The 19,764-nt window shown below is 33.9% G+C and overlaps 2 protein-coding genes and 1 long non-coding RNA gene across 9 annotated transcripts in view; 2 read left to right on the top strand and 1 right to left on the bottom strand.

The window, feature by feature from the left end:
- Nucleotides 1-837, top strand: part of LOC106319804 — a 2,988-nt gene extending 2,151 nt beyond the window's left edge. For both annotated transcript variants that reach the window (XM_013758195.1, XM_013758194.1), the window contains exon 4: nt 170-837. In XM_013758195.1, the coding sequence (XP_013613649.1) occupies nt 170-769 (600 nt within the window). In that variant the 3' untranslated portion in view covers nt 770-837. The remainder of the gene's footprint in view (nt 1-169) is intronic.
- Nucleotides 838-848: 11 nt separating this feature from the next.
- On the top strand, nt 849-2,396 carry LOC106319802 (putative nuclease HARBI1). The gene is made up of 2 exons (XM_013758192.1): nt 849-2,052; nt 2,185-2,396. Exon 1 carries the CDS (start codon nt 884-886, stop codon nt 2,048-2,050), a length of 1,167 nt encoding a protein of 388 aa, XP_013613646.1. The 5' UTR covers nt 849-883; the 3' UTR covers nt 2,051-2,052; nt 2,185-2,396.
- A 1,219-nt stretch (nt 2,397-3,615) lies between these two features.
- LOC106319805 lies at nt 3,616-5,603 on the bottom strand. Of its 6 annotated transcripts, none has more exons than XR_001265554.1 (4): nt 4,841-5,603; nt 4,384-4,766; nt 4,244-4,307; nt 3,616-4,091 (listed from the first exon to the last, which is right to left on the bottom strand). It is a non-coding gene; the product is annotated as an uncharacterized LOC106319805 (long non-coding RNA). The 6 variants fall into 6 exon arrangements; XR_001265552.1 differs by having other exon boundaries at nt 4,384-4,927; nt 5,113-5,603; XR_001265556.1 differs by having other exon boundaries at nt 3,617-4,091; nt 4,384-4,743; nt 5,113-5,603.
- Nucleotides 5,604-19,764: the final 14,161 nt, after the last annotated feature.

Genomic DNA, 19,764 nt, shown 5'->3' with positions numbered 1-19,764 from the left:
CTCATAGTTCTGTCTCTGTTACTGTCCTTGGTTGAAACAAACTCATAGTTCTGTCTCTGTTACTGTCTCTGTTTCCTGGCCATTTTAAAATTCAAATAACTTGTATTGTTGTATCTTGTATCTCTATGAAAATACAGTGTTCTCACTTTGATTTTAGTTTTTGTTTCAGGAGTGGCCAGGTGCTAGAAAATTTAAAGACAAGCCGATAGCAAATATGGATTTGATGGAGAAGGTATTTGGGACAGTTTATATTAGTGGAGGTGAAGGTTGGTCTGCTCAGCAAGGTGAAGATGTTTTAGACACAAAGCACTCAGATCATGATGATGAGATTGATGGTGAAGATGATGCTGAGTCAAGGCGTGATATTCCTACTGAAGAAGCTGTTGGAGCTGAATCAAGAAATTTTGGATCAAAGAATGTTGGCCCCTCTTCTTCTAGGTCAAAGGTTAATAAGAAAAGATCAAGGGCTGTACAAGCAGGACAAGCTGTGGCTGATGTGATTAGGGAGAGTGTTCAGTCTAGAGACAAGATTCTTTCCCACAAGAATCATCTGATAGAGAACCATCCTGAGTTTAGTTGCAGTCAACTGCGAGCTATGGAGGTTCTTCACGCTCTGCCTGCTATAAGGATGTGGTCTCCTCTATACAAGGCCTCCATTAACCACCTCAAACAAGATGCTGCAAATCGTCAGACCTTCTTGTTCTATGGAGATGATGAGAACAGGGTTCTCTACTTGGAATATGCAACTGGAGAAAGCAGAGATGCATGAGAAAGAGCTGTTTATGTTTATGTCTTTGTTTTAGTATAGTATGAACTCTAGAATGAATCTTGTTGTAATGACTATGTTTATGACACGTTTAGGTTCTTAGTTGAAGATGACGACATGGATTTGATACTAGATGAGGAGAAACACATGTTTGCTCTTTTAGAAGAAACGTATGGAGTGGCAGAAACAAATACTAACAAACAGTTAGTGAGGACAAACCGAGGTGGAGGTTGGCGTCGAGTGCAACGTTTCATGAACGATTCCGAGGTACAGTGCTATGAGATTCTTCGCATGAACCAAGCAACATTTAATAGCTTATGTAAGATACTATCAGAGAAGTATCAGCTAGAAGAGACTTGCCATGTTTACTTAGAGGAGAGTGTAGCAATGTTTTTAGAGATGGCTGGACAAGATTTATCCGTACGGGCTTTAGCTGAGAGATACCAACATTCATCTGACACAGTGAATAGGAAGATAGATGAGGTTTTAAGTTCTTTGTTGAAACTTGCAACAGACATTGTGAAACCTGGAAGGGATGAGTTTGCAAGTGCTAGTCCTATTCTAGTAGATGATCCGCGATATTATCCTTTTTTTAAGGATTGCACAGGTGCTTTAGATGGAACTCATGTGCCGGTTCGTCCTCCTTCTTGGAATGCCGATCCATTCAGAGGTAGAAAAGGAGAACCAACTATGAATGTCTTAGCTATATGTAATTTCAGCATGAAATTCATATATGCTTATGTTGGGGTTCCTGGGAGAGCACATGATACAAAAGTGTTGACATATTGTGCTAAGGAAGAAGCTTCTTTTCCTCATCCTCCAGTTGGAAAGTATTATCTAGTAGACTCTGGATACCCAACTAGAACTGGTTATTTAGGACCTCAACGTAGAACTAGATATAGCCTGGATCAGTTTGTTAGAGGAGGACCACCGACAAACAGCAGAGAGTTATTCAACCGAAAACATTCTGGCTTGCGTTCGGTAATTGAGAGAACATTTGGAATATGGAAGGCTAAGTGGAGGATTCTTGACAGGAAGCACCCTAAGTATGAGCTGAATAAATGGGTGAAGATTGTGACAGCAACAATGGCTCTCCACAATTTTATAAGAGATTCAAACCATGAGGATTGTGATTTTGCACATTGGGAAAGAGTGGAAGAATATGAACATCATGGGGATGAAGATGATCATGTTGCATACGTACCAGCTGGAGATAGAGTCATGGAAGCTATGCGAGATTCCATTACTGAAGAGATGGCGAGAGGACGTCGACTTCCATACTAGATGTAAGTTGTTTGATAAGTAGTTGTTTGATGGTGTCTTTTGAAGCTCTCTCTCTTTGGACTTTGTAATGTGAATTGATGATCCCTTTGTGGCAAATGCTTATTCTCGTTTTTTTACTTCTTCTTTGTGACTAGAAGCAAGCTGTGAAGAAGGATGTGTTTCAGTTGTTTGCTGAGAAAGTTAAGAGACCACAAGGGGTTGGAATCAAGATGGGCTGTTATGGAGCTCACGTGTGGGTTTGTAATTTTGTTTCCCTCTTCTTTCTGTTCACTTCTAGTATGGGTTTGTAGTTTTGTTTCCTTTGGACCAATTGATAATACAAACTCATTATCCTTTTATGTTTTTATTTACCATGATCTATTTAAAATTTTTGAGACTATCTTATCTTTATTTATTTTTGGAATTGGTTTTGAGTTATCAATATATCAAAACTATTGTTGGATTTTAGTGTGTTAAAATTTATCATATATCAAACAATTGTTAGACTTTTATTTAAATATTTTAATCAAATTTGCAAAATTATAATCATTATTTATAATTTCATTGTCTTATTTTCATTAAAATAAATTTATGAATTTTAAAACAAGAATTTTAAAATTATTTTTTGTAATTGTAATTTAGATAAGATATTAAAATTAACAGGATTAATATAAATAATAATCATGATTTAAAAGTAAGATATAGATAAATTAAATACATGTCCATTTTAGTCATTTTGTCATCAATTGCATTTGGATGCAAATGTAAGTTCAAAAAAAATGAACAAACGAACGCAGCTGCATCCGGATGCTTCGTCTAGATGCACTTTCCAAATGTACAAACGAACAACATCCAGGTAGAGCATCTGACTGATCCATCTGACTGATCCTTCTGGATGCACCTTTCAGATGTACAAACGAACAGGCCCTTATGTTTTGGCTTTTGAAGAAAAGCATATGCTTTTATATTTTTCTTCTGTTTACTTGTAAGTGGATGTTCTCGAATCTCGACTCTTCACTTATACAATAATACAAACTAGGTAAAGACCTCTGCCTTGGGTAAGACTTTTCTAAAAAATAATAACATTATATGCATGAAATTTATTCTGTTACATAATAATTCATGAAATCTAGTGTGTTTTTTGGTTGGCGATAACCATATCAATTTTTTTTGGTCGAAGAGAGTAGTGGTCGAAACACAAACTTATAATATGTATATTATTATATAGTTTTTATCATTTGGCATAACCTTTTTGCCAAAACAATTGCCATATTTGGTTTTCGTATCAAATCTAAAATAGTGGCCTCTTTAGGTATGCATCTAACATAGTTCGAGGCAACAATCAAAAATACACAATTTAAACATGAATTCTATTTAAAACACGAAAATTCAAATGATTTTCACAATATTTAGTATGATTTTAATACATATATATACCGTAGTTATTAAACTAAAGAATAATTTACTAATGTTAAACTTATATGATTACGTTTAATAAAATACTAATTAAAATGTTTGATGGTATGGTGAATAACGAAGAAAATGATTAAAAAAATTATCCAAACCATATATATATATATATCATTACGATGAACAGCTAAGTGAAAACATGATAGAAAAGATCCAAACCATGATGTGAAAAGATTCTGAAGTGAAAACAGCTTCCAATCTACCTAGCAATTACGATGAACAGCTGTGCTTCGCCACAAAAGATTTTTTAAAAAAGGTTAACCATAAAAATTGTATACAAACTACAAAAGTGCTGAATTCCAAACCAATAGAACCTGCGTAAGAGAATACAATATAGACAAAGATGAAGCCCAAGTGTGACGAACTTTGCTTTTCCATGGTAATATCAAAACTCATGTAGATGAATCGGCATATTTGATCATTTGGAAATGCAATCAGGTCACTGGAGAAAGAAACCATCAAAATGTTTGAGAGTATACGAATCAAATGCATACACAAATGTGTCTTCCGGGGAAGATATCAGATGACAAAATGCAGACACAAATAGCTGAGAGTTTGCAGAAAAGTTTGAGTAGGTATAATACTTCACGACCTGAAAGGCACATGCAGTTTCCATTATACTACTATATTTTCGGCTGAGAATCTCTTGTCTGCGTGGAACTAAAGATGAGTCTTGTATATGTTGAATCGCAAAAGATAACTTAAGATCATAGAAAACTAAGAAAACTAAATCTGATAACATACCCGTATAGAATCAACACCATTTCATTACTCTGTGTTAACGCGCCGCAAAATCCTCTTTAAAATCCTACAGAATATTACATAAGCAAGAATTAGCAGAGGAAAGTAAAAAAACAAACACCGATAAACATGATTTTAATTACCTGTAATCCAATGGGCAACTGCTTGCCACCTCTGTGGTAAGGAACAATAACATGTTGTTTGGGAAGGTACTCTTTGCAGACAAGTGGCTCCACTCTGCGTGCACAAAACACACAACACAGTTTTTGTGTTTCCCACTTGCAAAAGAACGTAATAGAGAGATAAATGATAAATGGAGTAAGGTGTTTTGGTCTATAGACACGTAATAATATGATCCCACACCTTGAACTCGAGCTTTTTACTTGATATAAGGAGTAAAGCTTGTAGGTCCAGTGGTATACATACACGTAAATAAAATTAACTCTTATGTTTTCTCATTGTTGTGTTGCTCAGTGCCTCAGACATCACAATCTTTGCTTTTTCTGTTGATAACACCATTATACATCTATGTACATAGATAAAATTTCAAACACAACACCAAAGTATGGAGAACATAGAATCGAGGGTCGAAATTAATACCATCCGTCAATATTCTAGTGTTTACTGACTGCAGTTACGCTACTTTTGACTTCAATGATTAAATTTGGGATAACAAATATCACCATTCTGTAAAAAAAATTAACTCTCTTGTTTTGGTCAATCAAAAAAGAAACTGGACAACACCTTCACAGAGAACAGAAACCTAAGTGAGAATCAGATGCTGTTAACGCAAATGTTCAAAGCTTGCCAGAACCAAAACTAAATGTATCAATAAAGAACTGAAGCCTAGAATTGGAAGTCTCAATATTTACCTCTTATTGTAATAACTTGATTGTGTCCTCGCACCTCCATCTCCTTCACAAACTGCTCCTCTGATCTCTCAATCACCTCCACATTACTCAAAGCTCTCTGCTTATCTCTCGTCTCTCTCTCTTTCCTCAACTGTCATGTTTCCACCTCTGGTCTCTTCGTCATCCTCGGATACATGCACAAAATTGTTTTCCTTACCATCTCCCACGCGAATCTCTCTCTGGCAACATCCCTAAAATGTTCCAGTCGGATCTCAGATTCATCGATTTATCAGATAATCTGATAAAAGGATCAATACCCACTTAAATTACTCTACTCTGAAACCTTAAAGCTCTAGACTTGTTTTCAAATCGATCTCTGGCGTGATACACAACACCATCGGTGACGTCGACCTGTTAAAGAACCTATCTTTCAGAGATTCATTCGACCTTGGAACAAAGACTTAGTTTATTACATTTCTACGATGTTTAAAGAGAAATAATATATGGTTGGTCTTGAATACTAATGGCATATGTTGTAATTTCTCTAGTAATTAAAGGGTTGTCAAGATTAGAAGCTGAGGAAAGCTGTCGTGATGCTACATAAGTCAAAATGGCAATCTTGTAAATAATTTACTAAAGCAAGGTTATAGTTTAAAATGTTTTGGGATTAATAAGTAAAGGATGATACTTGAAATACTTTAACACTTTCTGAATAGATCACTGGATTGCTAAAAAAAAAAAATTTGATTATAGAAAAATTAATATAGACAAGGGAAATTGTTAAAAATATGTTTACACTAATCACTATTACTTTCATCTTTAACGAAGGATAAAAAACATTTATAACTTTTTGATTAACTTTGACAAAAAAACATATGGTTAACTAATATAAACTTAAACATAAACTCTAAACCCTAAACCATGAAACATCAACTCTAAACCCTTAACGTAAACCCTAAACCCTAAATCTGAACTTAAAACATCAATTTTAACCCTAGATCATCAACTCTAAACTCTAAACTCCGAATCATCAAATCTAAACCCTAAACCCTAAACCTTCAAATCTAAACCCTAAAACATCGACTTTAAACCCTAAATGTAAACCCTAAACCCTAAACCCTATATTTTTCTGAAATTCGAACCTAAACTCTAAAACCTTAAACCTTCAAATTTAAACCCTAAAACATCAACTCTAGTTTTAGGGTTTAGGGTTTAGGATTTAGGGTTTAGGATTTAAGGTTTAGAGTTGAAGGTTTAGGGTTTAGAGTTAATGTTTTAGGGTTTAGGCTTAATTTTTTAGGGTTTACGGTTTAGAGTTTACTTTTAGGGTTTAGGGTTTAGGATTTAGGGTTTAGGATTTAAGGTTTAGAGTTGAAGGTTTAGGGTTTAGAGTTAATGTTTTAGGGTTTAGGCTTAATTTTTTAGGGTTTACGGTTTAGAGTTTACTTTTAGGGTTTAGGGTTTAGTGTTGATATTTTAGGGTTTAGTGTTGATGGTTTAGGGTTTAGAGTTGAAGTTTAGGGTTTAGGGTTTAAAGTTGATGTTTTAGGGTTTAGGGTTTAGAGTTGATGTTTCGGGGTTTAGGGTTTAGAGTTCATGTTTCAGGGTTTAGGGTTCATATTTAAGAAAAAATAAGGTTTAAAATTGACGGTTTAGGGTTTAGAGTTGAGTTTTAGGGTTTATGGTTGATGGTTTAGGGTTTAGATAAAAAAAAAAGTATTGATGGTTTACGATTTACAGTTGAGTTTTAGGGTTTAGGGTTTAAATTTCGAAATAGTATAATGCGAAAAAAACTGAAAAAAATTCTTTTTTTATTTTTTTGGATTTTTATTTATTTAAATATTTATTTATTATATATATAAAGAATAAGGACATAAGAGTCTTTTACCACTTAACGAAAAATGTATTTTTAAAAATTATCATTGTAACGGTGGTAAAAATGAAAAGTGGTAGCATAAAATTGGTAAATCCGTAATTGCCCCTGTACACCACATTTACATGCGTTGACAAATACACATATAATAGGGAAGAAAAAAAGACGTGAGGACAAGATATGTCATGCGTGCAACTAACTGCAACAATATAATAACATGTAGCATTATATATTATGCGTTGTTTTTTTTGAGAAAAACATTATATACTATATCTAATCAATTAATTTAGGATCCTAAGTTAATATGACATATTTGATTATTTAAATTAATAATAAACCAACTATAAATTTTAATTTTATTATTATTTTTTTTTTTGAAACAATAATTTTATTATTTTTTAATTTACAACAAAATATGTTGAAAAAAATCTAACAAAATCTTACTTAAAATTTTAAATATTTTTATAAAATAACATATTAATTAATTTCGTAATCAGTACTATAATATTTTTATAAATCAATGTTAAGTAAAATTATATTATGAAAAAATAAAATAAATTATATATTTTTATAAATTCTATAATTATATTCAGTATTATATAAAAATAGAAGTGTTATATGAATTAAATATGACAAAATTATGTTAAATAGGTAAATTAACAAATTTAATTTCTTAAAATTGTTTCATTTAAAAAATATATAACTCATCATTAAAATAGATCATAAACTGTATAATATATTTATACAAATATAAATTTATTACCATACGTTTAACTTTTATATCTACAACTATATATTATTTTTTTATTTATTTTTAAATTCAAACAATATATTGTTTAAAATGTTTATATACAAAAATATAATAGTATATAATAACCTTTAGTTCATATACTATTTAAAAAATAAGTAATTAGAAAACAATGAAATTTTAGTAATTCAATTAAAATATTAATGACAAATCAAACTGTAATTATAATGTTTTTTAATTATAACAAAATATGTTGAGAAAAATTTAGACAATATTACCAAAAATTCAATTTTTTTTAATAAAATAATATATTAATATAGTAACAAAAACAAATTCAAAATTCATGTAATCATCCAAACTCAAAAATAGTAGTCTAAATTTTTAAAGTTTTCTTGACAAAATATAAGGTTTTGAAAATTAATATTCACTTTCAAAATGATAATATTTCAAATTTTACAAAAGATAAAGGGCTTTTTGCAAATATGACTCAAAACTTTAAGTCAAACACAAAACTAACCTATATTTTTTTGGAACTTTGGTTCGCCGCTTTCACCCCCAAAGTTTAGATTATTCACGAAAATGCCATCACTTTTTTTTTCTTTTTTTTCGAAAATGCATATTTTACTCTATCACCCTTATCTTCCTCAAGTATTCACAACCAATTTGAAGCTCTTAATGCACCTAAAAATCGATTTACACTCTTTCTTTCTCAATTCTTATGAACTAAAAACAACATCTCTTTACTTTCTCTCCATATTCATCCAAAGAAAATCCAAGATTTTGATTCTAAATTTTTTATGGTTCATAGAGTCATTGAAGCTTACGATTCTTGGTGGGTCACTTTTGTTTGAGATTCTGGCTGCTTGGAGAAGACTTTTGTGTGCAAAACAAGTTATCTCACTGGTTGAAACTATGAAATAAGTTTTTTTTCCAGGTATGTTCGTCCAGACGACTTCCCGTCTGGCTTTAGACGACTTACCCGGAAGTCGTCTACAAGTCGTCTGGCTGTAGACGACTTACATGGAAGTCTTCTGGTCATGCACAGGTTCGTTTTGCAATTGACTTTTAAATGTGTTTTTCTAGAGCACTTACATGAAAGTCGTCCATCTTTGTTTGTTAAAAAAAAATCGAGACGACTTAAGGTAAACGGGTTAGTTTTGCATTTGACCGGATTGTGTCAGAAATTTGACTTTTCCTGGACGACGTCTAGTAGAAAATTTAAAAAATCAATATTTTGTTATACCTAGACGACTTCTATGTAAGTCGTCTCAGTTTAGTTTTGCAATTAAAAATAAAACAAAAAAAATATTTATGTCTAGATGACTTATACGGAAGTCGTCCATCAGACGACTTACACGAAAATCGTCCATGATTTTATTCCGAGATTCTGGTCAAACCTTGCTTATCTTGGACTTCAATGTAAGTCGTCGGATGGACGACTTCTGTGTAAGTCGTCTAGAAAAAAAATAATAATTTTTTTTTTATTTTTCACTTGCAAAACTAACCTGAGACGACTTAGGTATAACAAAATATTTATTTTTTTTTAATTTTCTACTGGACGACTTCCACATAAGTCGTCTAGGAAAAATCAAATTTCTGACACAATCCGGTTAAATGCAAAACTAACCCGTTTTCCCTAGACGACTTACATGGAAGTCGTCTCGATTTTTTTTTTAAGCAACAAAGTTGGACGACTTCCATGTAAGTCGTCTGGAAGACTTCTTTGAAGTCGTCTGAAGTCTTCTAGCGCATTATATTTTAGAAGACTTCCCATACGTCTTCTAAAGTCTGATCCAGATCTGAAAAATATGTATATCAAACCCAGATCTGAAAAACCTGCAACAAAAAGATAGACTAGTGAGAAAGGCATGAGACAAAAATGAAAAATTCATATCAAATTTAGTGTTTTCAAGTCAAAGAGATTAGAGTGGGTTTGGAGAGTTTTAGTTTGGGAAAAATGTATGAACTTTATGCAACAAGGGTTACCAAATGAAGAAAAATCAGATACAAAAACTTATCAAAACGCTCAGATCTATTATGAAAGGGAGACATGGGAGAAGACTCCGTCAGAAGATATTTTGGAAGTCTTCTAGCCCAAAAGTCTTCCAGATCTGAAAAAATTGCATATCCAAATCCAGATCTGAAAAACCTGCATCTCCAAAAACGTTCAAATGACTTAAAAACAGAGAAAATGAGTAGAAGATTAGATATATCTACCTTTATAGAACACACAAAAATACATATCTAAAATTAATAAATTTACCTTTAAATGAGTGGAAGATGAGAACCATGTGATGAAAAACTTGCAAAACAAGATAAACTAGGGACAAAGACATGAGACAAAAACAATAAATTGATATAAAGTTCGGTGTTTATAAGTTGAAAGAGATTAGAGAGAGGTTGGAGAGTTTTAGAATAAGGAACATACCATTTTTGTTGCAGCCATTTGAGAGGAGGAGAGAGAATGTGTAAATTTTTCTTTATATATGGAGACAAAAATTCCAATAAGATTAAATATCTTTGATCAGAAGACTTACTAGACGACTTATTTGTAAGTCGCCAAGAAGACTTCAATATTTTTAGCGAGAAACTAAAATATTTTTAACGGAAGTTAGAAGACTTTTAGAGAAGTTTTCTAATCGCCAGACGACTTATATGTTAGCCGTCTAAACCCTAAACATAACTACTAATCTAAATTAACTAACTAAACACTTCATAAAATCAAATTAAACCTAAAAAGTGTTTACTATACACATAAATAATCACATGTACGTAAAAATTTAATTTTTCAAAAAAAACATTTAAGCTTTCCAAAATCTAACCCTAAGAATACATACAATACTACATCATATGTTACCAAACCCTAGGCCAAAGAATATCATGATTCACTACTTTCACTCATCTCATCTATGTTGAAAACAATTCAATTTTATTATATCTTTATTTATATCACTTAAAATTGTTTATAATTGCATGATTTTAATTTTTCGCTTATCAAAATATTTTTTACAAAAATTTATAATTTTTTTTAAAGATCAACTATACCAGACGACTTCCGTGGACGTCGTCCAGAAGACTTAACATAATCTCAGAAGACTCAAAAGACGACTTAGCGTGGCTATATTCGTAAAAATGAGTACTGTTTTTTTTTTGTTTGATCACAAGGGGCTGGCTGTAATTTCACAAGGCTTTTGGGTTACTTTTGCATTTGATTCAACTTTGGATATAATTTTGCAATCAAAATCAAGTTTTGAGTCATATTTGGTAAATCCCCGGAAGAAAAAATCATAGATAATAAAGAATAACTTTTTGAAATGACCACGAAAAAACAAACTATATATGTTGTAAAAATTAAGGCAATCTAATATTTTGAAATCTTAACTAAAAATGAAAAGAAAACTCAATAAAATTTAATAAAATAATATGATAGATGCTACTATGTAAAATAATAGAGCTATATTATTTAAACAAAACAATGATTTTACGTATAAATCCCGTAAAATACTAAAATAATATATGTTAAAACACAACATGTTAATATAAATTATCTTAAACATATTTCTTTTCTATAATATAAATAAATTAATTAAAAAAATGTATTATATCAAAATGTATAAATTAAAGAAAAAAATATATATTTTGAAGGAGGTTATCTATTTGATTATTTCATATTATTATTTTATTGTACCTAACTTGAAAATATATTAATAAGTAATAAAAATTAATAACAAAATAAAATGTATTAAAAAAATCATGAAATATTAATAATGCCGAATAAAAAATATAAACAATAATATTAGAGAGCTACACAATACATAATACTAAAATAGAAATTATATATTTAAAACGTTTGTAATAATATCAAATATTTTTATAAAATAAAAAATATCCGCATGGACGTGCGGGTTAAAATATAGTGTTGCTTTAAATGAAGTTCGTTAACAATACTATTAAACCAGAAGCAATATTTATCTATTTGCAAGTAGTCTATATTATATGATTTCATTTAATAGTAACTAGCATTCCTATATTTTTGAATGTAGCCTATATTAACTATTATTAAATATACACTTAATCTTAACACATTATTTAACTTTTTTTACATCCCTAACACATTATTTAGTCAATCGAAGTAAGTACCATATTTAAATGAATTCTAGCACATAATTATACAGAAATACGAAATCATAATACATGCATCCTTTCAAATGTTGATCCATTACAATTACAACAAGATGAAAAGTTAGTTTGACTAAAAATTTGTATATTTAAATTTTGTAAAATTGGAGCAGACCATTCATCTAAATATTCATGAATTAGAATACTTAAATTATAACAAATTAAGTCAAATCGGATTAAATATCATGTCGCCCATCGGTTCAGTCGGTAGCCAGATCCCGGGGTTTAAAGATTTTTTTCGGGTTTTATAGGACTTTTAAATAGCAAGTTTTTCTTGAAAACCAAACGATATTACATATCGTGTCGCCGGTTTTGCCAGTAAAACTGCGGATCAAGATCGGATATGAAAACGCTGAATATAACGCTTCATGTGTATCATTTAAATGTAGATACACAATCAAAAATACCAATTTACATTATATAAATTTAGTTTGTTTTAAATATAATCTCACGCTTTGAAAGCTCGGATCAAAATCTAGTTCCTACGTTAAACACCAAACATTATATCAGGTGTGATGTCGAAGCCTGTTTCCTAATAGTTTAGAGTTAATTTTATATATATTTTTGAAACAATAAAAAATTAGGCTGAGAATGACCCATACAAGTACTTTTTACATGTATACAGTTTTGTTTTCTATAACAAAATATTACTAGAAAGTTGTATAAGAGAAAACTAAAAAATAAATAAATATAATTTTTGAAGTATGTAATTTCTGCCTTATAACTCAGGACAATATTGAACTGGCTCTAACACGAAGTGATTGGAATTTTGTGAACTTTTTTTTCTTTGCCACGGAATTTCCAAACCTCTTGAAGTAATTCCATGTCAAATGAAAAAGTCCGGTTCTAACACGAAATGATTGGAATTTTGTGAACTTTTTTTCTTTGCCATGGAATTTACAAACCTCTTTAAGTAATTCCATGTCAAATGAAAAAAGTCCGTTTATATGTAGGGAGAGTTAGAAAATGTCCCTACATATAACAGAAAAAAAATAAAAATTCCCATATAAACTAGTATCCTCTCTATTCTCGATACCCAGTAGGACAATACAAATCATTGGTTAAAAGACTCATAAAGATCTTTTTAAAATGGCATGATCATTGGCGTTAATATGTCTGAAGTGATATATATATATATTGTTTGTTGCATTAAGCACGCAACTAGTTTTCCAAAAAATCGAGATTCAGCATAAACACAGGAAATAAAGTAATTTCAAAAACACATATCTTTTTTATTAGAAATCCTTTACAATCAGACTTGTTTGATCCAAATTACACGACTAGACACGGATCGGTTTCTAACACATCTAACTTAATTGACTCAACCCATGTTGATCAAATCAACCTATTCACTCAGCTATGAAATTGCAAAATTCTTTGTGTTTTTCTCTCAGAATTACAACGTCAAAAGCTCTAACTCCAAACCTAGGTAAAAACTTAGATATATATTAAATAATCGTTTCCTATTATCTAATATAGTATTTTCCTATATTTTTAGCATCACTAAATCTTCCAATTTGTGATCTAGTAACATTAATTTAATGCTTATTTCGTCAACCAAACATTTAAAAATATCCAACTAAAAATATCCCACATCATCGCATCTTGACGTGTTTTCTTTTTATTTTCCAAAGCGTGTGTCACACACCATTCTCAGTGTGTAACACAAGTACGCGAGCCAAAGCTCCACCACTGCAGCAACCTATCAAGCTCCAAGTTCTTGAGGTTATATTCTCCCCCTTTTTCATTGAGGTTTACAACTCAAGCTCACTAACCTCTAAGCAAATATGCATCATACATCCCATCAAAATATTAACTTAAACTCCCCCCGATCAAGTATCATCTCCCCTTGCTTGAGTGAAAAACTTTGTGAAAAACTTATTGATACTTGTTGGACCACCAAAACTCTCAATACCTTCTAGCCATCGAACTGGTTCTTCAAGCTCAGTATATTGATCATCCATTCGAGTGTATGGCACATTGGTATGCTAGTGTGAAACATCTTTCGCAAACTTAGGATACAAATCCTTCTTAGCTATCCATAGATGTTCATACCTTCTGGGTTCCACATAAAAAAGGTTCATCCTCCAAACTCGCTCAGTCTGGTTTCTCCAAGAATAATAGAAAGCAACAGTATGTCCTATCTTACCACAAAAGTGACAGCCATTCCTTCGCTTAGCAACAAATTTTATGTCTTGTATCTTTGGAATCACAATCTTTGCTTGAGTTTCATCCTTTCGTACAACTGAAACAACTAGGATTGAGCGTTTTACAAACTTGGTTTCTTCATTCTTTTCAACTGTCTGAGAACTAGTTCCATGATGACCTCGCTTTCCACTGAACAATTCTCCATTCCCAACAAGCTGTGTTTTGATTCTCTTAAGTCTTTGTCACTGATCTGATTTTTCTTCGGTTTTTGGTTTGTCAACTTGTTGTGCTGCAGCTTTTGGTTTGTCATCTGATTTTACTTTAGCTTTTATGAACCTTATTCCTCCACCTCGTCATACTCTTGTGAAGTCGATCCTTGAAAACCTAAACCCCAATTAATTTTTGGAGGCTGCCCCATTGACAAGATATGATCCAGGCTTGCTGATCAAGTGTTCAACATTCTTAATTTCTTGTAATTCGCAGTAAGTTATCTTTCCAGAAGCTGGCTCTTCTCCGGTTCTTAACTCAACAGCTGTTTCACCTGATGAAACTTTATTTCAGACTCTTGTTGAACTCGGTTCTGCTCTGCGATAACTCTCTTAAGAGACTGAAGCTCATCTTTCTCATCATTCTCTGTCATCCTACACTTTGATTCACCCTTTTTGTCAGTCTGTTCCATCTCTAGGATGTTGACTTGAGCTTTTAACATAGCTTTATCTTTGATGAGCTGCAAGTTTTCGTCATTGAGTTCTGCAAACTTACCAAAGAGAACCTGATACTCAGCTACAAAATCCGCTGATGTCTTTTTTAGACCCCATAACTCCATGAAGAGCCACAAAAATGAGAGCATCTTCTTTTCTTTCTGGCTTCTTATCACTGCAACTTCTCTTCATCTTCATATTCTTTGTGTTTACACACTCTGATTTTATGTGCCCATAACCATTACATCTATTACACTTGATTTCTTTTCTCTTAAATGATGGACAATCTGTTTTGACACGTCCAATACCATGACAATTAAAATACACAATTTCCTGCATTTTATGTCTTTCTTCTTCTCTAGGCAGTCTTTCTTTTCATCTTTTTCTACACATTGACAACAATGATTATAACATCGCATATGAAGACATGTCAAGTTCCACATTATTGGCTAAATGGCTTGATACAATCTGCCATATAAGATGACCTATCTTCTAAGGAGCACTTATTTTATAAGCAAAGGCTTGAAGCTTTGTGATGCTAGCCTCAGTTACCATAGCCTCAGGTTCACGATTTAGAACATTTCTTGCTATGCATAACCTGATTTTACTGTATAGTCTGTCACAGCTAGGAGCTCCAACATATCTACATCCCACTCTTTAGGTTGAACATGAATAAAATCACTCACCATCATCCTTGGATGAGCAAGTGGGACATTAGACAGAACTGGTCTTGTAGGAATCATTGAAATCCATGGATCCTCCCATACTCTTATCTGAAATCTAGAATGCACTTTTTGTCGGATACCTAAGCCAGCAATGGCCTATATGCTGATAAACTTCTCCAAACATAAGAAGGGTTATCAATAGCAATTGAACGCAAAGGCGAATTCTTTTTGTATTTTCCATGCAATACTCTTGCGAAAAACGATTCTAGAAAAATTACCAAAAGCCACAATTTTTTTATTGCTGGATTTAAATCATAGATCATACGAAATCTAAGACCGCCTTCCTATTTTGGGTAACACAACTTTTCCCATTTTTCCAATGCATCCCTCGTTTAGGTGGATTTGAGCTCCACCATAATTGTGCAATGGCACTCGCGAGATTTTCACAAATATCCAATTGTAATAGGAAGTTTGATATAACATAGGTTGCAAGGACGATGGCAATGGATTTTATAAAAAATCTCCTTCCGTCTTTTTGATAACCACCGAGAAGACCATCCATAACCCTATGTTGCAATCTATCTTTGAGAAATGCAAAATGGTTGCATTTTGACCCACTAATATCCTATAAATTTCCCAATTAAGGTTCCATTTCGTCTTCGTTGTCAATACCTAAAGAAGTTTTGATTGTTTGCTTTATATTACCAGGCACTTTCTTACCGAAGCTTAAATTTTTTTTATAAAAGTTGATGCACTGCCACAAAGATTTTCCATAACTCCTAACTGCTTTCACTATTTCATCACATTCACGGGGCTCACCCTTACAGATAAAAAGTTATCACCAACGAAGAGAATGTGTGACGCCGGAGGGCTAGCGCGTGATACACGCATCCCCATCATATTACTTAGATTCTTTACATGATTAAGAAGGCTAACGAGCAATGTTCTCTCTGGGACAATATTTTCTCTAGGATGTCCATTCATTAAAACAAGGTATTTGACAGAGGATATACAAAGCATTATCCACTCATTCCAGATTGCTGAGAAATCCATCTTCTGCATAACAGCTCTACTGAATTCCCACTCCATACGACATAAGCCTTGCTCGTGTCAGTTTTAATGGTTATTTTCTTATTTTCCACCTGGGTTTGTACTTATCGCATGAAACATCTCCTGAGCAATCATAATATTATATATGATGTGTCTTCTCAAAAAAAGCTGACTGGGTCTCTAAAATACGGTTTGGTAAGACATTCTTCAGTCTCTAACATAAGACTATAGAGATTATCTTGTAACTCACATCACAAAGACTCATTGGACAAAATCGTGCCATATGAGTAGACTTCTCTTTCTTCCAAATGAGACAAATGTTTGTGTCAATCAATTTAAATTAATCAAAATGGAATTCATTAACCATATGCGTTAAGTCTCCCTTCATTATATCGTAAAATTTATGGTAGAACAAAGCTGTCATTCCATCTGGACCCATAGATTTTTCGGGATGCATCACGAAAAGGGCAAGTTTGATTTCCTATTCTATAACCAGATATGTAAGATCTGTGGGAACTGAAATTCGCACTGTCGATTTCCATTTAAATAAGAAAAGTTAGGAAAACCCTAATTTCCCAGAGGTCCCGGATATCTGCTAAACCGCACGCCAAACAATCAGAACACGAAAGTAAAGACGAAAAGAAATAAGGAATCGTAAAGAGAGAAAAATAGATCTTATTCCGAATTTGCGTATGAGCGTTTACAACAAGGTAGGAGCCTTGGCTACAAGAGCTATCGGCGAGTTCCCTAGTTCTAATAACCTAAGACTGCAGAACCTAGTTGAGTCGCAGCTCGAAATAACAAAAACGGAAAATTGCCTAATTGCTCTAAGTGCTAAGTTTGCTCTGAAAAAGTTCTCCCCTTTGTGCCTCTCGCCTAGGACTCCTTATATACTCCTCCACGGTCGGTTTTAGCTTTTCCCTTCCTGCCCTTAAGCCGTCTTAAGTGAAAAATGGAGATATTCCATTTTTTCCAATCTTCATGTTTATCCGCGGAAACTTAACATTTTTTCTGCGGAAACTTATCTTTATATTTGTTTTTATAATAAAAACATAAACCGCCATAGTATCTACGAGTTCATTCTTAAAGAATTGTAAGTGGGTTTGTGGTCGCGTTTTAGACCTCGTTGGGCCGTCTATCGACATGAAACGTTTGTTACGATTTTCTTTTCGACAAAAACAAGTTCTTGCGGTTTTTATCGGAAAGTTTCAACGGTAACTTTGATCGTAATGATGTGAGAAATGATATGGCTCCGGTACATGGGAGCTAGCATTGAGGAACAGACGAGAATACACGGATTTGGGTCGTACCCATTGATCGATGTCTGAGACAGTTCGGTCGCTACATGGCGACCTGGTCCGCGCTTGATCGGTCGCTACGTAGCGACAGAACGAAAGGTTTGGTCGGTTGCTACGTAGCGACCGACCGAATGGCTTGGTCGGTCGCTACGTAGCGACCGACTCGTTCGCGGGTCGGTCGCTACATAGCGAACGACCGAGTGGCTTGGTCGGTCGCTACGTAGCGACCGACTCATTCGCGGTTTGGTCGCTACGTAGCGACCGGCTTGATCGCGGTTTGGTCGCTACGTAGCGACCGGCTCGTTCGCGGACTGGCCGCTACGTGGCGACTTTGTCTGGATCTTTATCTGACGTTTCATGAACGTGTTCTCGGACTATTGGTGTTTAGTTTCGACGAATCAACCGAGATTAGTGCAAGATTTTACCGCAAAGTTCTTCGTAAAGATCTGTTTACGAAGATTTCTTTCCGTAAAAAACGTTCATGCTGATTTTTACGGGGACTTTTAGACATTGATTCCGTCGTGACCGATTTTGACCCCAACAGTTAGCCCCCCAGCTCGGTAGAACCATGAGTGTTGGGGTCAAAAACAGATACGACGAAGTTAACATTCAGATATCTGTAAAAATTAACATGAACGTTTTTACGAAAAATGAATCTTCAAAAAAGATTTATTTTTACGAAGAAACTTGCGGAGAAAACACGTTCACGAAACATCGGAGAAAGATCAAGGTCGCTACGTAGCGATTGGCCCGCGCACGATCTGGTCGATACATAGCGACCGAACTCCAGCCAGTACACGCTCGGTCGCTACGTTGCGACCGAGAACGTGCACAACCCGGTCGCTACGTAGCGACCGAACTATCCCAAAACGTCGATACGACACGAATCCATGCATTCTAGTCTACTCTTTAATGCTATCTCCAGCAAGCCATGGCTAAACCATTCTTTGTTTCTCATCACTCGAAGTCATCAGTCAAACTTTACGATAAAAACCGCGGGAAGTTCGAAGAAACCGTAAAAAACGTTTCGAGTCAAAGACGGCCCAAAGGGACCTAAAACGCAGCTCGGAGCCCACTTACGAATTCTTAACCAAAAACCCATAAGCCTTATGAAGGTTTATGCTTGGTTCGTAAGGCAAGATAAATGTCAAGTTTCCGCGGATAAATGGAAAGTTTCCGAAGATAATCACGAAGGTCGGAAAACTCGGAATATCTCCATTTTTGAGCTATGATGGCTTAAGGACAGAAGGGGAAAAGCTAAAACCGACTTTAGAGGAGTATATAAGGAGTCCTAGGCGAGAAGGCACGGAGGGATGTAATACACAACAAACTTAGCACTTAGAGCAATTTAAGCAATTTTCCGTTTTTGTTATTCGAGCTGCGACTCAATTAGGTTTAGCAGCTTTAGGGTTTTAGAACTAGGAATCTCGCTGACAGCTCTCGTAGCCCAGGCTCTTACCTTGTTGTAACACTCAAACACGAATTCATAATTAGATCAACTTTGCTCTCTTTTCGAATTCTTATCTTTTATCGTCTTTATATCGTGTTCTGATTGCTTGGCGTGTGGTATTAGCAGATATCCGGGACCTCTAGGAAATTAGGGTTCTCCTACTTTCCTTATTTAAACGGAAATCGGCAGTGTGAATTTCGGTTCCCACAGTTTTGCGCTAGAAGGAGGGGGGGGGGGTACAGATCAATCTAACTCACAAAAGCCACTGAACGATCAGAAACGATATGCAAAACTCGATCTGCGCGAACGTCATATCATTCAAGGGGGGAGCAACGGTCGATCGGGGTAAACCTCGTAATGATCTCCTTGTTATTGTGTTAACGATTCATGACATCGATATCGCTAGGGTATTAATCGATACTGGAAGTTCAGTTGATATCATCTTCAAAGATACTCTCGAGAAGATGAAGATCGATCCGTCCAAAATCGTGGAAAATCTTAGCCCGCTAGTGGGTCTCTCGGGAGAATCCACTATAGCGTTCGGATTGATTAATCTCGCGG

The sequence above is a fragment of the Brassica oleracea genome, unplaced genomic scaffold (genome assembly GCF_000695525.1).
Source record: "Brassica oleracea var. oleracea cultivar TO1000 unplaced genomic scaffold, BOL UnpScaffold00626, whole genome shotgun sequence".
Taxonomy (NCBI): Eukaryota; Viridiplantae; Streptophyta; class Magnoliopsida; order Brassicales; family Brassicaceae; genus Brassica; species Brassica oleracea.
Note: the sequence above shows the minus strand (reverse complement) of the source record. Positions and strands in the feature narration are given on the sequence as shown.